Here is a 22,014-nt window from a genome sequence, read left to right as displayed (position 1 = left end):
TGAGGAGCTAACAAACACCATCCCTTCTCCTTCCTGAGGATCAGGTAAATGGCAAGAACTCAGATTTTCTATGGACTTTTCTGAGTTTCTCGCAGCTATATCACGAACTCATTTCCTAAACAATCTGACCCTCATTCAGCTGCATGCAGTACATTACTTTGTTTTCCTTTTTGGCCTGTTCCATGCAATAATTATGTAAAGTTTATTCTTTGTCCAAAATAAATACAATTTTAAGTATTACGTTGATGCAAAAGTAATTATGGTTTTGCATTATCGAACTTTGCCATTTGATGTTGGAATACATTTTTATATAAATGTGGTTATGTTATACATTTTAATGCACAGTTCTCGCTTTATATTTTTTTGCTAATGACTTATTACTTGCTATTTATTTTATATTTAGACTAGGGAAATGATGCTAGACTAAAAGTAAATTTGAACAATTTTCTTGAGTTCAAAATGGGCCATAAAGTAGCAGAGACAACTCACATCAACAATGCATTTGGCCCAAGAACTGCTAATGAATATACAGTGCAAGGGTGGTTCAAGAAGTTTTGCAAAGGAGACGAGAGGCCTGAAAATGAGAAGTGTAGTGGCCAGCCATCAGAAGTTGACAACAATCAAGTGAAAGGATCACTGAAGCTGATCCTCTTACAACTACAGAAGTTGCTGAAGAACTCAACATCAATCATTCTATAGTCATTTGGCATTTGAAGCAAATTGGAAAGGTGAAAAAGCTCGGTAAGTGGGTGCCTCATGAGCTGACTGCAAATAAAAAAAAAAAAATCTTCATTCTGAAGTGTCATCTTCCCTTATTGTACTCAACAATGAACCATTTCTCGATCAGACTGTGACGTGCGATGAAAAGTGGATGTTATAGGATAACTGGCAACCACCACCTCAGTGGTTGTACTGAAAAGAAGCTCCAAAGCACTTCCCAAAGCCAAACTTGCACCAAAAACAGGTCATGATCACTGTTTGGTGGTCCTCTGCCTGTCTGAGCCACTACAGCTTTCTGAATCCCAGTGAAACCATTATATCTGAGAAGTACGTTCAGCAAATTGCTGAGATGCACCAAAAACTGCAATGCCTGCAGCTGGCACTAGTCAACAGAAAGGGCCCAATTCTTCACGACAACGCCTGACCACATGCCGCACAACCAACACTTCAAAAGTTGAACTAATTGGGCTACAAAGTTTTGCCTTATCTGCCATATTCACCTGACTCAACCGACTACCACATCTTCAAGCATCTTGACAACTTTTTGCAGGGAAAATGCTTCCACAACCAGCGTGGTGGCAGAAAATGCTGTCCATGAGTTCATGGAACCCCAAGGCATGAATTTTTATGCTACAGGAGTAAACAAACTTATTTGTTGTTGGCAAAAATATGTTGACTGTAATGGTTCCTATTTTGACTGGGCTTCCCAGGTGGCGCTAGTGGTAAAGAAACTGCCCGCCAGTGGAGGAGACACAAGAGACATGGGTTCAATCCTAGGGTGGGGTTCAATCCTAGGGTGGGGAAGATCCCCTAGGGTGGTTCAATCCTAGGGGCAATCCACTCCAAAGGACTGCAGAACCCCAAGGACAGAGGAGCATGGCAGGCTACAGTCCATGGGGTTGCAAAGAGTCAAACATGACTGAGCAACTTAACATGCTATTTTGATTAATAAAGATGCACTTGAGCCTAGTTATAATGATTTAAAATTCACAGTCTGAAACTGCAATTATATATGCACCAACCTAATAATTAGTTTGATAATGTTACTCCTTGCCATTAACATAAAATATTAAAGCAGTTAAATGGAAACTTTGTAGCTCTATAAATTGGTATAGGACAAGCTTAGTCATTTCAGCATTTAGACCAAGACATCAACAAACAAAAGTTATAATTAAAAATCTCCATTGGAATGAAGATTGTTTTAAATCAGTGAAATCTAGAATAAGGTGCTTAAAGGAAATACAGGCTTTTTCATCAAGTCTAGAAAGCTGGGAAAACATACTTTAAATCTTAAGAGAAAAAGAATCCAAAGAGGGTATCTAATAATGGGCAAATCTTTGAAATTCATTAATATATTGGAATTTAAGAGCTAGAAAGGACCAGAAGGCCTCCCATTTAGCTTCTTCAGTTCATAGATCAGGAAAAATATCCATAGGTACGTGCTTGAGATCAAATTATTCACAAAATGGGACATAGAAAGAAAATAAATCTAGTTGGAATTATGAATTAATCCTAAGAGAAAGAATATGTCTATTCATCAAGTTTCATTTTAAAGGAGGATTACAATGCTTTGTCGCTTACCTGCCTTGGTGTTACTGTGCTTACAAAGATCTATGGCTGTGTCAGATAGACTATGACTGAAAAACTGTACCTGCTCCAATAAATAATCAGTATCATTTACAAATGCCCAGAAGGATCCCTACGTAAACTTAAGGGAGAAAATTATCAGATAAAAGATCAAAGAAACCTTCCAAAATAAAAACGAAATTTTAAAACACGGTCTAAATTATGACTCCAAATTCAGAAAGAATAAGGGCAAAGACTAAGAAATCTTTAGTAGATAAAAATACAATTTTACATGGCAAAAATGCTGTAAGCAAAGCTGAAAGATAAATGACAACAATATTTAAAGTTTTATCACAAGGGGTTAATTATCCAAACGCATAAAGAGCTTCTAAAAACTGAAGGGAAAAAAGAAATCTATAGAAAAATGGGCAGAAGATATGAACAAAGAGTTCACAGAAAGAGAAATCCAAATGACCTTAAACATATGAAAAGATGCTCAACCCTGTTCACAGTAAGAGAAATATAAACTACATGTTATGCATAATTGTCAAAATACATTAAGCATATAAAATTATATATAGATATATAATATATAGTGCATTTGTTCTTATGCAAGGATAAACCCCAACTGGTAAATGTGATACCTATAAGAAAGGGAAATAGTCAGCGTGGAGAAAACAGGAAGCTAAACTTCTCAGGATGGACCTTAATGGGTACTTGTTTTATAGGCACTATGCCAATGTTTTACTAATAATGAAACAAATCCAAATGAAGGGGTGAAAAAAAAGCAGTATAAAAATTACTGGAAATGAAATAACTATCAACTAGATACCAAGTTGGCAGCCTTACCATGTAACTAACTGCTTCATATGCTTTGAAAACACAACTTTACTGTACATATTTCAAGTGGGGTAGGTACTAAGGACAAAAAGTACTACAAAGAAATCCTAAACACCATTTAGGAAACAGTTAACAGTAAATGTGGTATCCTTAATGTGAAAGAACTACATACAGGAAAAAAGTAACTGTTAATAAGCAAAAGAGAAAAAGATAGAAAAATATAAAATCAAGTGTTTTAAAAAAGCTATGAAATTAAATTGGCAATATCAATGTGAATTCTGTATGTTTCTTGTTTTAAAAATATACCTATTTCCTAACTTTGGCTACTGTAAATCCTAAAACCAATGACCAACCTAGTAGCAAGAGCACCTCTAGCACCCAGATTTGTCTCTCAAATCACCTCAAGGAACCAGGGCTTCTTGGTGGCCAGAAATGTGTAAGTGAGTCAGGAACATGTTTTAAAAGAAAATAAGGAAACTCTCAAAGACTACCACTAGTCATATCAAAGTAGACAGGAGCCAACTTAAACAGGCTGCCACTTGCCAACAACTTGAGTATGCAAAAAAAAAAAAAAAGACTGCAATAGGTTGAGAAAGTTTAAATAAATTCAAATCTATAAGTTCATGATGATTTAAAAAAAAAAAAAAGAAAGAAAATCCTCATGGTTACCTTTGAAGGTTGCTAGGCCACCAACTCATTACTGTGCTCTGAAAATAGAGGGAAACAATTAAGCATTTTTCTTGCTTTTCCCGTACAAACTGTATTTCAAATAGCTGGTGGGGTAATCAAACAGGGGTGAGTTAAAAAGTTCTTCATAAAAAATTTCCAGCTAATAAATACTAAGGAATGATGGAATTAGAAAATCACTATATTGCAGCCCCTAAAGCAATAATGGATATAAGCAATTTAAATCCATGAAAGGATCTCACCATTAAGTGAATGGTTCATGGATAATTTCATGATGAATGGATGGGGCTGACAATACCTGAACCCACACTACTCAATCTTAACATTAAGAAAGAGAAAAACTCAGAAGTAACTTGCCTCACTGAAGTATTTTGCACCAACAATGAAATCTTCCTCTGCCTGCTCCCCCAAAAAAGTCAAGGTTGAATCTGATCAAGCTTCTAGATGAGTGCTGATCAACAGAATTTTATGCAATTATGAAGACACTTTATATATGCAGCATTTGAAGAGTAGCTACTTGGCATTTGTGACTATTAGACACTTGAAATGTGGCCAATGCAACAAGAAAACTGAAATTTTTAGTTTTATTTAATTTTAATTCATTTAAATAGCCACAGGTGGCTGACACCTACTATATGGACTGTGCAAGTCTAGATCTCACTGCCAGTTTATTCCCTTTAAAGGAAATAAAGGGAATAGGCGTACAAGTTAAAAGATGGCATCTGGATGCAATCAACTAAACCTAGAATGTTAAGGCAAAAAAGGGAGGCAATAAAAAAGATTGAGGGACTTCCCTGGCAGTCCAGTGGTTAAGACTCTGCCTTCTAGTGCAGGGGGTTGCTGGTTCCATCCCTGGTAGGGGAGATAAACTGCCACATGCCAAGTGGCCAAAAAACCAAAACAAAACAGAAGCAATATTGTAACAAATCCAATAAAAGACTTTAAAAATGATCTTCATCAAAACAAAGCAAAAAAATCCTAATAAAAACAGAAAAAGACTGAAAAAGTGTATCAACTCAATGCAACACATGGATCTCTACGGGATTTTAATCCCAACAAGCTGATTTTAAAACACATATATGGGACAGGTGGGAAAATCTGAACCCAGACTGAATACTGACAATGTTGTTCAGTCGCTAAGTCATGTCCATCTCTTTCCAACCCCATGGACTACAGCACGCTAGGCTTCCCTATCCTTCACCATCTCCTGGAGTTTGCTCACTTACGTCCAATGAGTCAATGATGCCATTCAACCATCTCATACTCTTCTATTGCCCCCTTCTCTTCCCGCCCTCAATCTCTCCCAGCATCAGGGTCTATAGGATTTTTACTAATTTTCATAGATGTGATGACAAAACTGTGGTTTTGTAAAGCTGAAAACACAATCTGAGTTCTTGAAGAAAAAAATTTAAAGTAACACAGAAACCAAAAATTCAATTCCTGAAACCCAGGTCAGTGTTGGTTTTAACTGAATTTCAAATCAAGCTGACATAGGTTTAAAAGTAGGAAGCTCTAATAAAGTTGACTACTGATGCTGTTACCATCCAATGCCACTACTACCTTAATTGAGAACGTGAAGGCCAAGCAAAGTTGTTCTACCTTTTAACGGGAGACAAGTGGCATCAATACAGTTAATACATACAACAACTACAATAACTGTTAAAACTTGAATCTACATTCATTTTAAAGAGTAGTGTAACTGAATGTTTATAAATATTTAGCCCATTTTAATTTCAGTCGTTCTTACTATACTGATCACTGATGATATAGTCAAAAGGCAAGAAGCTCAAGATAAAAACCTAATGATACTACATTTCAAATAAGAAAATATATACCCTAAAGGATATAATAATAATAAAGGATATAATAAATAATAAAGGAAATAATAAAGGATAATAAATTATATCATTAAGCTACAGCTATGATCCGTATAGAAATATTTGAAGGTAACGTGTAGTTAACGATCCTTATGGTTTCCTCTTCGTATCTAGAAAATAGTTAAATGCAAGCATGTGGGGAACTGTATAACTACAGGGCACAAATCCTACAGTACTGTTTTATTAAAGGAAGAAAAAAAAATGTTAAGACTGGTTTAAGGAACCGTTCGTAAGGCTTAAGGAAAACTACTCTGCGCAATACGTGTGCTCTAACTAGTCGCTGTAGATGAACACGAGTCGCTGACAGCAAGCTCACTTTTACTCTGATGTTGTAAAAACTACATTATGAGCCTAGCTTTACTGCTTTCAAATATGTTCATGATTATATGTTCTATGGACCCATCCCTTTTGTTCTCTCACTTTATTATTTATTTCGCATCCCTGATTTCTATGGAGCAATCAGTAAGTTCAGGGTTCCCCAAACACAGTCCTTCATGATTTCTGCCACATTACCGTACCTCTGGAACTAACATTAAGGTTTTTAAACCAATTACTTTCAAAAACTTGCTAAATTTCCCACCCATAAATGAACCGCTATCATCGGCCGTCAGTAACCTAAGTCCAACAAACCGAGGCAGCCCAGGCGGGAGGGCTGGGCCGGGGTAACTCCCCAGAAGTGGCAGACTGGCTCGCTGCCGACTCCGCTGGGAGAAGAGGAGCAGCTCTCCCACCCCGCCGCCCTCCCATGGCCGGCCTCAGGGGAAGGGCTGACCACCTGGCTAGCCCGGACTGCGCGCCGTGGGAGGCCATATCTGGCTTCGCGGGTCTGCGAAGCATTCGCGGCGAGGAGGAGGGGCGGGGCGCCGGGGCGGAGCCGGGCCGGCGGAGGCGAGCCTGGAGGCCAGCGGGCGGCTGAGGAAGTCGGCCCCCGGCCATTCGGCCGCTCAGTCCGCGGCCCCACTGCAGCCAGGGCTGCCTCCGGTTCCGGACACGGGCACCCGTCGCCTGTTGGACTTTCACACATGCGGTTACAGGCCTGCCACGAGCGCGCCCCCGAGTCTTCCCGCCGTTACCTCCGGACGGGGGCGCGCACGCGCGTCACCGCCAACCTGACGTCCAGTCACGGTCGGAACGTTCGTTCCGCCTACTGCTCCCTCACTTTTGATTAAAGCAACGTCCTCCTTGATTCCCCCTCCGCCCGGCCAAATGGGCTCACCGACATCCGGGGATCGGAGAGCAGGGCGCGTCGGTCACATGGCCGCTGGGGGCGTGGTCCTGGCCGCGCTGGGCCGGTGCCGGTAAAGGTTTCCCGCGCCCTGGCTTAGGTAGTGTAGGGGAGGAGCACGTTCGGTTTTCTGCCGGTCCTATCGGCCGAGGTTGTTGTCCTCACCTCATCCTCATAACTACCTCCCTTACCGCACGTCGGGAGGGTAGAAAGGGACTTAGACGGCGGTCCTGGACTTCCCCCGCTTCCGCATTTGGTATAGCCCGCCTCGGGCCGGAAGCCGAGGCTTTGGGGCGGGATCCCATGCCTGTATGGACGGTGGTGGCCCGAGAGGGTCATATTTAGCAGGGGGAAAGGCATTCCAGGTTTGCTCTTTTAACTACAAGTTTACGGAGCTCTAAAACAGAGGTGAATAAAACTGCCCCTGTCCCGGAGAAACGCACGCACCGCTTGTCTGGGAAGACCCTGTAACGGGCAATGTAACAAGCTCCTGATGGGGCCCATTCACTGCGCGCAGGGAAATATGGAACCTGCGGAGGGGCGGATACCGCGTTCTTCTTAGAGCTTAGAGAAAGCTTCCTGCTGGGAAGCAGGAAGGCAACCTGGGAGCTAAGTTGTTTAGAGTAACTGGGGGTTAGCTGAGGAAAAAAGGAAGAAGACAGCATTCCAAGCTTTGGGACAGTCACGTGTGTAAGAAAGATTTTTGTTCAGGAAAGTGGTAACGGTTCATTATGGGGACTGGCAAGTGCCTGGGACGGTGGCAGTGGCCTGGTCATTGCCCGCCTTGTACTCTCCAGGCTTCCAGCCCCTGAAGAGTGAAGGCACTTTAACGCCTAACTCTGGACAAGAGATGTTGGCCCCGATGAGCTGACACCCAACTTTGAGTTTGGAAGGAAAAGTAGGTGTTCGTGATGGGGCAAAGAGACCTTTTTAGGTGCAAAGGCTGGAAAGTGTGACAAGGTCGATGTATTCTAAAGAAGAATAGGTGAAAAACGATTTGAGGCCAAATTGGGGGAGAACATGCTGAATCATTAATAAGAAATTTACGCACAGCAATTGGAAACAATAATGCTTGAACGATCAGTCACAAAGCCAACTTAACTTGCCCAGTGAATCATAAAAACAAGGAACCATTCAAGGGCAGAATGCATGCTGACGCTGAGTGATCCAAGAAAACTTTACCAAAAGATGGAATCTATGTGTGACTAGGAAGATCAGCTGGGAGGTACTGTGATGTTATAAAGAAACTGTAATCTAATCCAGGTGAGATGAGTCTTTCCACTGGATGATCCTATGCCAAAACATCCACACTAGAAAGCCTAGAGAACCCTAGTGCTGGATTACATCATCTTTTCATTCTTCATGTTTAAGAAATAACCTCTTTGGTTTACAGGTCCCATCCGACAAGATCAAAGCTCCAAGAGAATGGACAGTGAGGTACAGAGAGATGGAAGGATCTTGGATTTGATTGACGATGCTTGGCGAGAAGACAAGCTGCCTTATGAGGATGTTGCAATACCACTGGTAGGCGGTAATGTGTGCTGAGGGTGATGAGTTAGAGGTCTGATCTGGTAGACCCTAGTAGCTGTAGGTTATCAATGGACAAATAAACTAAAGTCAAAGAAATCAAAACTATGGAGTCCTCTGACTCTAGAAACCTCTGGAGAGCATTTAGCTCAACTTTGTATTTGAAGAGAAATGTGATTCAGATTGCTGAGGTCTGCTGATTCAGACCAGCTCAATTAGAGGTCATATGAGAACTGGAACTGAGGTCCTCTGAGCTATGTTCTGTCCAGCACACCAAAGGTAGTAAAGAATTTAATGCACACCATGAGGAGGAACAAGAAGCAGTGGTATATGCACTTAATTTCTCTAACTGTGGCCTGTCATTTTTAGAAATTCACAGTTTTGGAACACATACCTAGTCGAAGTTCCCTGGAAAATATTCAGAAGAGACCTGACTTTTCTTCTTTTACATTTAGATCATCAGGCTCTTTTCTTCTCTAACCTCTGGAAAATTCTCCTGCAGGGAGTTTGTTAAGCCTCACGTTGTAAGATCTAAACATTTTGCTTGAATAAATGCTTACTAAATATTCTGTTTATGTCATAGAGGCCTAACAAGAAGAACAAGGACTGTTTTTCTTTAGAGCCTGCCAAGAGTTGTTGATTAAATAGAGCTTACAAGCAGGTGGTCTGCTGCTGCCATATATGTTTTCATTTAAGAAGAAGAGGTAATGTGTTCAAGGAATAATACACATAACAGATAATAAATGACAGCTTAGTTCAAGTTTAAAAAACTAATCAACAGAGCATAATAAGAATTATAGCTCCGCTTTGATTGAATACCTGTTTTGTGCCATGGACTGAGGTTGAAACCTGACGTATTTTATCTATATCCTTAAAAGAACCTTCGGGGGTGATGATGATGTCCCCACTGTACAGGAAGAAAATAGGATCAAAGAGGAGATCTTGCCCAAAGGTTGGTAGCTAATAAGCTGGACTTCACACTGAGGTCTGTGAGGCTCCAGATCCTGCCCTGTGGACTTTTGTTGGTTCTTTCATTCCGCAAGCAATTCTTTGAAGCCTATTGTGTGCCTTAAGACTAGGTAAACATTAGGACATTTTCTGCCCCTCTGAGTCTAGAAAGGCAACATATATCAAAAAATAATTGTAATAGTAAGTGTTCTGAGTGGAAGTCATGAACGGCTATGTAGTCTAAAAAGTGACTGCTTGCCTGGTGGGCATTTGAAGGGGCTTCCGGAGGAAAATCGCATTTAAGCTGGTCATAGGGGAGGAACAGAGGGTTAGTGAGAGTGGACAAGCAATGGGAACAGACGTGCAAAAGTTTTGAATGGCTTTGGGAGATGGTAAGGTATTCACTGTGGATGGAGAATTTAACTGTCATAAGTAAGAAGAAAAGTTGGTCTTGGACCTTATTTTGAGAGGAGCATTTGATACCAAGCTTACCCCTCATCCTGAGGAGTGAGGATCCTCAAAGTAGAGATCTGCTATGTTCAAAAATACTAGAAAGTCAGTTCAGCAGCATTATTAAAGAATGTCTGCCAAGGAGAAAAGAGCCAGTGACAGAGCAGAGAGGCCAGTTAGGAGGCTAATGCAGTGTCTAGACAAAGGAGGAGGGCCTAAACAAAGGCAAGAAAGTGCAGAGGAATTGCTCAATTCTGGACATGCTAACAGCAGGATTTGGGGACCATTTGTGTGAATGGGGTTGAGGGAGAGGGAAATTTCTATGCTGACTTCCAAGCTATAGCCTGGCCGTGTTGCTAATCCATGTCTTTTTCCCAGGGCTTGTGATCCTAAGGCTGTGTTTGTGTCAGTTAGGTTTTGCTGCTGCCTAACAAATATCCCCAAAATATAGTGGCTTAAAACAATAGCTATTTAATGTCATGAGTCTTCTTGTCTTTGCCAGCATGGTTGATCCCTGATGGACTTGGTGGTGGTTTGCAGTGGGCCAGCAGACTGGCTGGTGGCTAAGTAATTCTGGAGGCTCTGACATGTCTCACAGTTAGCAGGCTGTCAGCTGGAATGATGAACTAACTAGGCCACAGTCTCATTATCCAGCAGATTAGCCCAGACTTCACATAGTCATTTTCAGATTCTAAGAGCAGGGTGAGAGGAAACTGAAAGGCTTCCTGGAGCCTAGACCCGGAAGTCACATGACCAACCCCAACAGAGGGTTGGGGAAATAAACTCTGACTTTTCATAGGAGTAGCTGCAAAGAACTGTGGCCATTTTTTGATACTTTGTTTTCCAGGCACATAGGCAATTTTATATGTTGGCATTTGTTGCAAGAGACAATAGTGACCAAATTAAAGACATGCTTATTTTAGAATGAGATGAAATTAAATAATTGATTAACTAAGGACTTGTTTATGCTTTGTCATCTATAAGTAGTTATTGAAACCAAATTTTCTCTTTGAGTGCATTATTGCTTTACAGTAAATGATAGTTTCTTTCAATTTGTACAAGTATGTTTGAATCTGAGTTTTACCTTTGTAGAGCAAAATGTATGTGATTCAGATATACTTGTACATCTTACAATTAAATCATTTTATTCATACTGAATGTCATTTTGAAGGAAAAAGTTATTATATTCATATACTGCAAGTTGGAGTCCAGTGGAAAATCCTAAGTCTGGATACTGAGTAACAGTTTGCTCCCCTTAAAAATAAGTCTAAATTAAGATAAAAGAAATATATTGGTATCAGAGAATTCTAGTACTAAGAAGAGTTCTGATAGTAACAAATTTAAATACAAGGAACCTATCAAAAAATTCTCACCACCCCACAAAAATCTGGTGAACTATGAGAGGTGATGGACGTGTTACCTAGCCTTATTGCAATAATCATTTCACAATATATACGTGTATCAAATCATCATGTTGTACACCTTAAACTTACACAATGTTGTATGTAAATTAAATCTCAGTAAACCTGGAAATACATAAGGACACTGCCCCAGATTCTACACTAAGTGTGGCCCATGGCTTATCATTTTCAGACAATTGTGGGTAAAATTTTGGACTGCAAGGAGATCCAACCAGTCCATCCTGAAGGAGATCAGTCCTGGGTGTTCATTGGAAGGACTGATGCTGAAGCTGAAACTCCAATACTTTGGCCACCTCATGCGAAGAGTTGACTCATTGGAAAAGACCCTGATGCTGGGAGGGATTGGGGGCAGGAGGAGAAGGGGACAACAGAGGATGAGATGGCTGGATGGCATCACCAACTCGATGGGCATGAGTTTGAGTAAACTCCGGGGGTTTGTGATGGACAGGGAGGCCTGGCGTGCTGCGATTCATGGGGTGGCAAAGAGTCAGACACGACTGAGCAACTGAACTGAACTCAACTGTGTTGCTTTCTGTTGCCCTGCTCCACCACTAGAGGGAAATCTCTTCTATTGTGTTATGTTTCTGTGCTCCCCACTTACCTCCATTATATAACAGAGGCACGTTGGATACAGGATTGTTTTGAATACCTTTCACCTGCTTAAAGAATATGCCAGCAGAGGTGGCATTCTATAAAGCAGCCTCCCCCTCCACCCCCTCCAAAAGATTGAGTGCTGGCTCTTTTCATTGTTCCTAACCACTAGTGAGGATGGCAAGTAGTCCAAGCACTGGACACCCCATGCACTGCTGGGCACCTGACCTGCGTTACCTCATTTAGCCCTCACAGCAGTTCTGTGAGGCGATGACTACTTTTTTCTCTCATTGCTGAAAAGGAATCAGCCTCCGAAGGTCTGAATACCTTGCCGGAGTAACCCAGGAAATGGTGGAGTCATGAGCTAGGATCCCAGTGGCTCCGGGAATCCTGTGTCTTTAGCCTTCTGCCACAGTGCCTCCAATACAGGCCTCAGAGTCATGCCGTCGTTCTGACTGGAGACGGATGGGGCACATTTGATCAAGACTTGTGGTTTTTCCTCACTTTTTTTGATTTTAGCTCTTTCTGTAGGATATATTTCTATACTACCTGTTCCAGGAACTCACAGGTTTTAACTCTTAAGTATTCTTGAGTTTTAAGGGGTTTGTTAATGCAAAGTAAGCCATCGTTCTGAATGTCCTTTTTACCTTTTCAGAATGAGCTCCCTGAACCTGAACAGGACAACGGAGGCACCACAGAGTCTGTTAAAGAACAAGAGATGAAGTGGACGGACTTGGCCTTACAATACCTCCATGAGAATGTTCCCCCCGTAGGAAACTGACACCTGGCTCCTTGTTCATCGACAGATTTTTTTTTTTTTTAATACAGATACAAAACATTTTCTGTCTCCTAACTTAAATCTTTTAGTGATAGATCAGTGCTCAAAAATATACAACTAATTTTGTGGCAGCAAAATGCAACGTGAAAATACTCAAATCAGGTTGAGAAGTTGATTGCAGTTTCTTAGGGATGTAGAACATCTGGCCCTTTGAACCTAAAGTTCTTCATTGACTAGCTTGTGTTTGAACATGGTTCATTGAACATTTGCCTTTAATTCTGATTTTGCTTTACTGTCAGAGTTCATCACTTCCCAACTACTTATATGTGTCCTGTGACACAGGTGATTGAGGCTATGAGAGGGAAAGGTGAAGAAAGATGAAGTCAGACATGAGAATGAACTCATATCCCCCCATTCTGAGAATCATCTGAGTGGGTATGTGTGGAGTCTGTAGATGTGGATACATAGCCTGGTCACTGACTACTGGGATTCCTAAAATTCCCCATGAAATTTTCAAAACTTCAGATAAATTTACAAATTAAAAGCCATCTTGACAATTAACTTCTCTCCCTACAACTTTCTCTGGTGCCTCAGGAATGGTGAGATGGACCACTGGTTTTATCCAGTAACAGGATTCTTTATTTTCTCAAAGGCCTTTAAGATATAACTGAAGCGCCGTGGAGTCAGTATTTCATTACACATTTGAGTAAGAACTTGTATTTTGAATGGCACATTGATGGACATTTATTTCCCAGAATTATTTGCCTCTGTTATGTGGGATCACTCTTGTTCTCTCCCCAGATTGTAAACTCTGGGGGGAGAGGCCCTGGTTTTAACATCTGTACCCTCATTGTAAAACTGGAAACAATGAATAATTGAAATCTCTCTTCTCATCGTTTTTAACTGGGTCATTTTATTTACACACCTTTTAGAAATAAGAAGTATACCACAAAACAAATGAGCTGATTTTAGGGTTTCAATCAGAAACATGGTTGTAACAACTCACCTGTCATCCCGACACACCCAGGCTGATGGGGTCCCTGGGTATCAGTGACTTGCCTAGAAGTCATTCATCTCAGAATAAAGGCCTGAACTCACCAGTCCTGCAATAACCAAAGACAGCTCAGTAGAAAAATTAACGATGTTCAGAAAAAACATACCAAGAGAAAACAAACTTTTTCAAAAATTACCTAAAATTCCACAGTTCTTCCACATTCTAGTTAACTGAGGGCTTTACTACAACTTTACTTGTGGTGTATAAAACCCAAGACACTGACATCTGGAAATCCAGCCTTGTTTGTGGGCCCAGCCTTTCCCAGGAGTACTGGTAGACCAGTCTCATAGTATGAGACTTGTAAAATAGACAGTTGTTGGTTTATCTGCTTGATTGTGACCCTCATCTGAGAACTGTTCCCACAACACATTTGTGACCCGTGATAGGGTGGCAGAACAGTAGCTCATTGTATGAGGAATTAGGTGACCAATTCTGGGCCAAATTGTCAACTGCAGCTTTAGAACCTGCCCACCTAGGCCTGGCTGGATGATGGGCACAAGTGATGCTAGGCTGCCCTCGTAGGGTGCCTCCCTAACCGCAGGTGCTGAAATACCCAAGGAGGAAGGTGTCTGCAGAGGGAGGCTGAAGGGCTGTGTCCAGGCAGCTGTCCTGTGGTTCCTGTGCCTCAGCTGTATAGCTTTCCAGTTCAGCGCATGTGTACTGCTGTCTGTGGGAGGCGCCTCACTAAGTACTGGTAATGGCAGTGAACAGGTAAGTGTGGCTTCTGCCTTCATTTAGTGAGGGAACAGTATTAAACCAATAGGCATACGAATCTATGATTTTAAATTGTGACACATACTAGGAAGAAAAAGGATGTCCCTTAGGTTCCTAGAAGCAAAATCAGAAGTGGTTTCTTCTGCAAGGAGTTTATTGGGATTAAGCTCCCTGGAGAAGCCTGTGAGGGAAGCAGGGTAGGGTGGGGGAAAACCTGAGCAAAGAAGGGCTTCAGCTGGAGTCTGGCCTCTGCCTCATTCCCGGGAGCCACAGAGCGTGATGTCACGAGAGTCTCCCCACCTTGAGGCAGGGTCCTAGGCCTTTGTGCCCAGTATCTGGTGGTCAGTCATCTGCTCTGCCCTTTTGGGCCTCCCTGGCAGCTCAGATGGTAAAGAATCTGCCTGCAACGCAGGAGACCCAGGTTCGATCCCTGGGTACGGAAGATCCCTTGGAAAAGGGAATGGCAACCCACTCCAGTATTCTTGCCTGGAGAATACCATGGACAGAGGAGCCTGTCAGGCTGCAGTCCATGGGGTCACAAAGAGTTGGATATGACTGAGGGACTAACCAAGGAGGGCAGAACCAGCCATTGCTAGGGGACAGGACTCTCCAAGGACTAGTGTAGCTCTTGGCAGTCAACAGCGAGGGAGTGGGTGCCCAGACAGACCAGGCACAGGGGATTTGGGCCCCAACAGTGACAGTTGCAGGGTATAGAAAGTAGAGAGTATGACTGGGGACCTGATTTAGATTAGATGATCACAGTGCAACCCTTTTGGTAAGTAGCTTGTATAGCACATATTTGTTTCTGAATTTTTCCCATTCTCCAGTGAAGTGGCCAGGTCCTTATTGCTTCCTGTTCACAGCAGAGAACACATGCTCAAAACCAACCCTAATCTTTGTTCAAGGAGCAGGGAAGGGATGGAAAGGAGGAGCCTCTTAGGAGCAGTGGAAGTCTGTGCCCCAGTGGCTGGTGGTACACAGTGAGATGGTGATCTTCAGAGGCTTGAGGTTTTGGGGTCCCCCAAAGGAAATCTGAAGTTAACCTGAGCCTCCCAGCCTGAGCAAAGACCCCTAAGCACTGGAACCACCTCCTTCAAGGCCCCTCAGAGCTGGCCCTGAGGATAGCAGCAGGCATGCAGATGGACTGGAGATTCTCGCCCATTTTTGAGCATCCTAAATGCTTGTGAGACCCTCAAAGAGGAAAGGATGCCTCAGTGACCAGGGATCTAATTTCTGCTGCAGCACAGCAGAATGGAGCCAAAAACACTTAATTTGCTCTGAAAAAATTAGAAAACATGGTATTTCTTGTACCCTTCTTGAGTTTGTGAGCCAACACCTGACGGATGGGTAGGAGTAGCCAGGGGAAGAATTGGAGGGTGAGGGTTGATGGCCAAGAGCAAATTGCATAAAGCCCAGAGGTGAAACTGGCATCACAAGCAAGGTGGGCGGGGAGGCAGGAGAAGGTGGGGGAAGGCCTGATCAGATTTTATTTTATTTTTTTTAACATAGATCACTCTGGGTAAGTTGCTAAGAACAGAAGCAGAAAGACAGAAGCGGTTTAGCCTTGGCTCAAGTGAGGAATGGTGACGGCTTGAAGCAGCAAGATGGAGGGTGGCGGCAGAGGGACTTGTCCTCACATACTGAGCGAGAGGTGTGTATCAGCAGTGAGCACCCTGGGTGGTGGCTGTGCGGTTCAAAAGAGACTTGGGTGTCCAGTGTGAGCGCTAACCTGTGACCAAGAGGCAATTCTCTGAGCCAGACCCGGGGCTCTGGGGGCAGCCTCTGTCCTCTAGAAATGGAGGATCTAGTCCAGGAGTTACCCGTCCTTTGAAGTCCAACTTAAACCCAATTCTTTTTTTTTTCCAATTCTTAATAATATAGTAAAAATAATACTGTTAACTGAGCACTTATTCATGTTCTAGACACATGACCAAGAGATGGAGGCTTTAACATTGAACGGCTTCTTCCAAGATAAAGTCACTTAAATAGTAAATGGGTTCCAACCTAAGTTTACTGATCTTAAAACCCACATCCTCTCCCTGGACCATGTTATGTCCCCTGAAAAACTTTTGACCACTCTGCTCTGAACTGGGAAGAACATCCTATCCGATCATTCAGAACTTCCAAATGTTTACCTTCTTTTATAATTGAGAGAAAGAACTGAACAAATAATTTTTATTAAGATCCTAGGAGTCATGAAGCAGGAGACCCCGGTTTGACCCCTGGGTTGGGAAGATCCCCTGGAGAAGGGATAGGCTACCCACTCCAGTATTCATGGGCTTCCCTGGTGGCTTAGCTGGTTAAGAATCCACCTGCAGTGCGGGAGACCTAGGTTCAGTCCCTGGGTTGGGTGGATCCCATGGAGGAGGGCATGACGACCCACTCCAATATTCTTGCCTGGAGAATCCCCATGGGCAGAGGAGCCTGGCAGGCTAGTTTATGGGGTTGCAAAGAGTTGGACATGACTGAGCGACTCAGCACAGGAGTCATGAAACATTTACAAATACAACCTATTACCAAACCCACAGATAATTCATGTAACTCTTAATTTTACCATTATGAGTTCTGTTGTTATCACCGTTTTGTATTCAAGGTCAAATTCCCTTGGAGAAGGAAATGGCAACCCACTCCAGTACTCTTGCCTGGAAAATTCCATGGATGGAGGAGCCTGGTGGGCTACAGTCCATGGGATCGTAAAGAGTCGGAAACGACTGAGCAGCTTCAATGGTTCACTGGTTCAAACCCCCAAGATGTGTTTTCAGAGTTTGGTGCTTTGACAGCTTCATGTCAGTGCTACCTGGTACCCAGCAGGGGGCACTCAGTTTCTTTGAGAAAGTCTGAATTGCTGGTGGACCTTTAAACTCTAAACTCAAGGTCCTGAATAAATGTGGTGTTTTGCTTGGGAGTGATTCTGCATATCTGGGTTCCAGTGTGCTGGGTATGGGTTTCTGTGAATCCCTGGAATTTCGGCCAGCCACACGCGGCCTGGGCAGATCACCTAGTGGGCTCCTCACTCCCATTTTGTAAGGATCCAAGAAGGCACATGGAAATTGTGGGCAGTTCAGAACTTGGGTTACAGAAAAAGAGAGCCAGAATCAGGGTTTTGCCCACCTGAGACTCAAGCTCATACTCACAGTCAGGCCTGGAGTCTCCTTACTATGATGTTCTCCAGCTCTCTGTGTTATTTGGAGATGTTAGTCACCATCATGAAATGAACCATTAGGCTCTAGAAAGACTATTTCCCAAAGTTTCCTTTCTTGATTTAACCCTGCTTCACCCACAGTTAAATTCATCCCCCAGTCGCTTGCCACACTTCGCCCCATCTGTGGGCTCCTCTGGAAAGTGGTGGCGGGTGGGCAGTTAGGGACCAGCAGGAGAGGGCAACTGCACGGTCACTTGAGAAGACACCCATCTATGGCCTTCCTGGCCTTGACCTCTGCACCTGCACCAACCAGGACTGGCTTCGTGGGCACACAGCCTGTGTAGATGCACAGGCCCACATGCAGAAGGCCCCCATTGTGGCTGTCTTGAAAACTTTAATCATTTTTGAACAAGCGGCTCACGTTTTCATTTTGTTCTAGGTTCCCCAAATTCTGTAGCTGGTTCTTGGCACTCATCTATGGGGTTCCATGATGGACGGTGCCCTCACCTTGGGAGTGACAATTTAAAACACCATGAGCCTTGGCCTTTGGGGTGATAGAAAAGCAGGCAGGAAAGGCAGGGGAAAACCTGAGGCCAACCTTCAGGCTTCCTGTGGAGTCCTGAAAGTTATTCCGGTTCCTCACAAAATCGTACAGTGCAATTACTGAAAATGTTTCCTGAGCTGCTGTGTCCTTCTTGCCTGAAAGTGGCTCCTGGGGTGAGGGGTATGTAGAGAAACGCTGGAAGTGCAGCAAGGTGGTTTTGTGGACGGCTAGGCAAACCTCAAGAGAGGTGTTCACCCAATCCTAGGTGTGTTTTTGCCCAAATTTCATCTGGAGCTCAGCCAACTACTACATGGATGTGTAGCCTGTGGCCCTGAGTTCAGCAGTGCAGCTGGCTCAGAAAAGGGCCTCTGACTAAGAGGAGAGGCAGAGCTGGGAACTCCAGTCCATGCATTCCTTCAGGACAGGTTCTACCTAGGTTTTTCTTTAGTTTACCTTCTGTGTTGGGCCATATGAAAAAGCTATTTTTATAGGTCCGAATAGTCACAGTTTCCTCTGTTTTTAGCTAATATTATTCTTTCCTAGAGCCAACTGTGCATGAATACACCCAAAGACACATACACACACAAGGCACACAAACCAGACTTGATGGGGGAGGCAAGGCGCTGGCAAAGGGTGGAGAATTTGAAAACAGCCAAATGACTGGAAAGGAAGTGAGGGAGGCTGATGTGTAAACCCATCCCCGTGAGTCCACGCCTAGCCCGTGACTCAGCTCCCCTTTATCGTGGCCACCACCCCAGGACAAGGGGGTTTTCCTCCGCCCATGCCCTGGTCTTGCCGCCACTCTCCAGGGACCTCTCCCTGGACCGCCTCCTCAGCCTCAAGCCCTCCCCCGGCCCCCTTGCCATGTTCACAGACTGGTATTCACGTTAACTGGCAGGCAGTCCAACTGCCAGTCTAACATCAACAAGAATCAACAGCCATAGGTATACATATGTCCCCTCCCTTTTGAACCTCCCTCCCATCTCCAGCCCCATCCCACCCCTTTAGATTGTCACAAAGCCCGTGTTTGAGTTCCCTGAGACACATGGCAAATTCCCCTTGGCTATCTATTTTACATATGGTAATGTAAATTTCCATGTTACTCTCTCTCCATACATTTCACCCTCTCCTTCCTCCCCTCTACCCACGTCCATAATTCTGTTCTCTATGTCTGTGTCTCCATTGCTGCCCTGCAAATAATTTCATCAGTACCGTCTTTCTAGATTCCATATAAGTTAGAAAGAGAAAGATGCATATTGTATGCTGGCCCATCTTCCTGGCTTTGCTTTTCCAGCTGCTCTCCTCCCAGCCCAGGCTGTCAACTCTCACGTCTCCGTGGTCATTGAAAGATACTCTTTCTGCTCCACTCACAGCCCCTGCTTACCCAGGGCTGTCCTCTAGGAGATCCAGTGCTCACAAGTCCAAGTTCTTAGCCCTGGAGTACAGGCAGTAGTGGCTCCAGGACTATGAGAGAAATGAGCCCCAGGCCAAGCTGGAGGATTCCAGGTAGACTGGACTCAAGACAGGAGTTGGAAGGGTTGTGCCTCTGGTCCCCCTCCTCCTATTGACTGCTTCCTGCCTCTTTCACCCAGTTACTTTCTCTAAAATCAATCAAGGCGTCAGTCTTTCTCTGTGTATGTTCCTATTTCTGTTTCTTGCTTTCCTCCCTTTCACTTATTTACCTAAATATCTTTCTCTATACATTAGACTTATCTTTCTTCTTTCATGTTGTAAATTCCTTTAATAGAATTGAGAAACCTATATGCAGGACAGGAAGCAACAGTTAGAACTGGACATGGAACAACAGACTGGTTCCAAATAGGAAAAGGAGTATGTCAAGGCTGTATATTGTCACCCTGCTTATTTAACTGATATGCAGAGTACATCATGAGAAACACTAGGCTGGAGGAAGCACAAGCTGGAATCAAGACTGCCGGGAGGAATATCAATAACCTCAGATATGCAGATGACACCACCCTTATGGCAGAAAGTGAAGAGGAACTAAAAAGCCTCTTGATGAAAGTGAAAGAGGAGAGTGAAAAAGTTGGCTTAAAGCTCAACATTCAGAAAACTAGGATCATGGCATCCGGTCCCATCACTTCATGGCAAATAGATGGGGGAACAGTGGAAACAGTGTCAGACTTTATTTTGGGGGGCTCCAAAATCACTGCAGATAGTGATTGCAGCCATGAAATTAAAAGACGCTTACTCCTTGGAAGGAAAGTTATGACCAACCTAGATAGCATATTAGAAAGCAGAGACATTACTTTGCCAACAAAGGTCCGTCTAGTCAAGGCCATGGTTTTTCCAGTGGTCATGTATGGATGTGAGAGTTGGACTGTGAAGAAAGCTGAGTGCCGAAAAGTTGATGCTTTTGAACTGTGGTGTTGGAGAAGACTCTTGAGAGTCCCTTGGACTGCAAGGAGATCCAACCAGTCCATCCTGAAGGAGATGAGCCCTGGGTGTTCATTGGAAGGACTGATGCTGATGAAACTCCAATACTTTGGCCACCTCATGCGAAGAGTTGACTCATTGGAAAAGACCCTGATGCTGGGAGGGACTGGGGGCAGGAGGAGAAGGGGACGACAGAGGATGAGATGGCTGGATGGCATCACCGACTCGATGGACATGAGTTTGAGTAAACTCTGGGAGTTGGTGATGGACAGGGAGGCCTGGAGTGCTGTGATTCATGGGGTCGCAAAGAGTCAGACAGGAGCGACTGAACTGAACTGAATACCTTTACATCTTGTTTTATTTTACAGAAAAGTTACTTATGTGTACAATATTGTAAAGTAAGTAGCCTCCAACTAATAAAAATAAATGAAAGAAAAAAAACAATTAAAAAAAGTTACTTATGTGAAATTATGTACAAATAAAATATATACAACCCACTCCACTATTTTCACCTGGAGAATCCCGTGGACAAAGGAGCCTGGCAGGCTACATTCCATAGGGTCGCAAAGTCAGACACGACTGAAGTGATTTAGCATGCACACACGCAAAACATATACAGGCTGCTGCAAAGTATAGCAGCTAAAAGTACAGATTTTGGAGGCAGAAAGACCTAGGTTAAAAACCCAGTGCAGAAAAAAAAGCCAGTGTAGCACATCAGGTGCCCACCCCCAAACAAGTTATATACCTTTCTGAACCGGTGTTTCCACACTGAAAAGTGAGTTGACAATACTGCTTACATGATGGCTTACTGGAAGATTGAATGAGACAATGCAGGTGAAGTACTTAGAACTGTTTCTGGCACATGGGAAGCACTTGATAAATATTACCTCTAATTTGTTTTCAGTATAATAAAATAAGCATTTCCAAAAACTTTCTACACTGATCATCTGAAGTCAGAGGATAATTCATTTTATTATATAAATAATCATTTCTAAATAAACCCTGGGGATTATTTTATATAGTAGAAACAGCAATGAATTAGAAGGTAAAACATCTGGGTTCAAATCCTAGACCACCACTTACCAGCTGCGTGACAAGGAACCTGCTGGTCAACCTCGCTCAGCCTGTATCACGGACTTAGCAAATAAAATGAGTACAATAAATTCAAAACTGTTTTGTAGTCATAAAGAACTGTATACACTTGTGTTAAACATCATAATTTATTTACTTCATAAATTGAAATTTATTCTAAAATTCATACTTCATATAGCTCTTAACATATGTGCTAATTTCAAAATAGAAAATGTACATGAAGGCAAACCTATACACAAATTATGTATGTAGGTAAACATGCTTTTATAAATCTGGAAGAAAAGACAGCAAATTCTTGGCAATTGTTGCCTCTAGGGACAAAATTAGACCAACCAAGAAAGAAATTGTCACCTTTTAACTCTAGCTCGTCCTGGAAAAGAATAGTGCTGAGGTTATGGGTAACTTTTGAAAATAAGAATGTAGATATTGTGAAAGTCAGAATGG

At 43.0% G+C, this 22,014-nt stretch overlaps 2 protein-coding genes across 18 annotated transcripts in view; one reads left to right on the top strand and one right to left on the bottom strand.

The window, feature by feature from the left end:
* Positions 1–7,039, bottom strand: part of CEP63 (centrosomal protein 63) — a 79,442-nt gene extending 72,403 nt beyond the window's left edge. For 6 of the 12 annotated variants that reach the window (XM_043874350.1, XM_043874349.1, XM_043874358.1 and 3 more), the window contains exons 1-2: positions 6,466–6,750; positions 3,796–3,833 (exon numbers count right to left, since the gene is read on the bottom strand). In XM_043874350.1, coding sequence (XP_043730285.1) covers positions 3,796–3,833; positions 6,466–6,714 — 287 coding nt within the window. In that variant the 5' untranslated portion in view covers positions 6,715–6,750. The other 6 variants (XM_043874357.1, XM_043874361.1, XM_043874353.1 and 3 more) reach the window with 5 other exon arrangements.
* On the top strand, positions 6,992–12,912 carry ANAPC13 (anaphase promoting complex subunit 13). Of its 6 annotated transcripts, none has more exons than XM_043874367.1 (3): positions 6,992–7,015; positions 8,309–8,439; positions 12,508–12,912. In XM_043874367.1, the coding sequence occupies exons 2-3, from the start codon at positions 8,341–8,343 to the stop codon at positions 12,631–12,633; spliced, it is 225 nt and encodes a 74-aa protein (XP_043730302.1). In that variant the 5' UTR covers positions 6,992–7,015; positions 8,309–8,340; the 3' UTR covers positions 12,634–12,912. The 6 variants fall into 6 exon arrangements, with proteins under 6 accessions (XP_043730302.1, XP_043730298.1, XP_043730297.1 ...); XM_043874363.1 differs by lacking the exon at positions 6,992–7,015 and adding an exon at positions 7,141–7,280; XM_043874362.1 differs by lacking the exon at positions 6,992–7,015 and adding an exon at positions 7,180–7,323.
* The last annotated feature ends 9,102 nt before the right edge of the window (positions 12,913–22,014 follow it).

The sequence above is a fragment of the Cervus elaphus genome, chromosome 19 (assembly GCF_910594005.1).
Source record: "Cervus elaphus chromosome 19, mCerEla1.1, whole genome shotgun sequence".
NCBI lineage: Eukaryota > Metazoa > Chordata > Mammalia > Artiodactyla > Cervidae > Cervus > Cervus elaphus.
The sequence above is the reverse complement of the archived record's forward strand: the minus strand, read 5'-3'. Positions and strand labels throughout refer to the sequence as shown.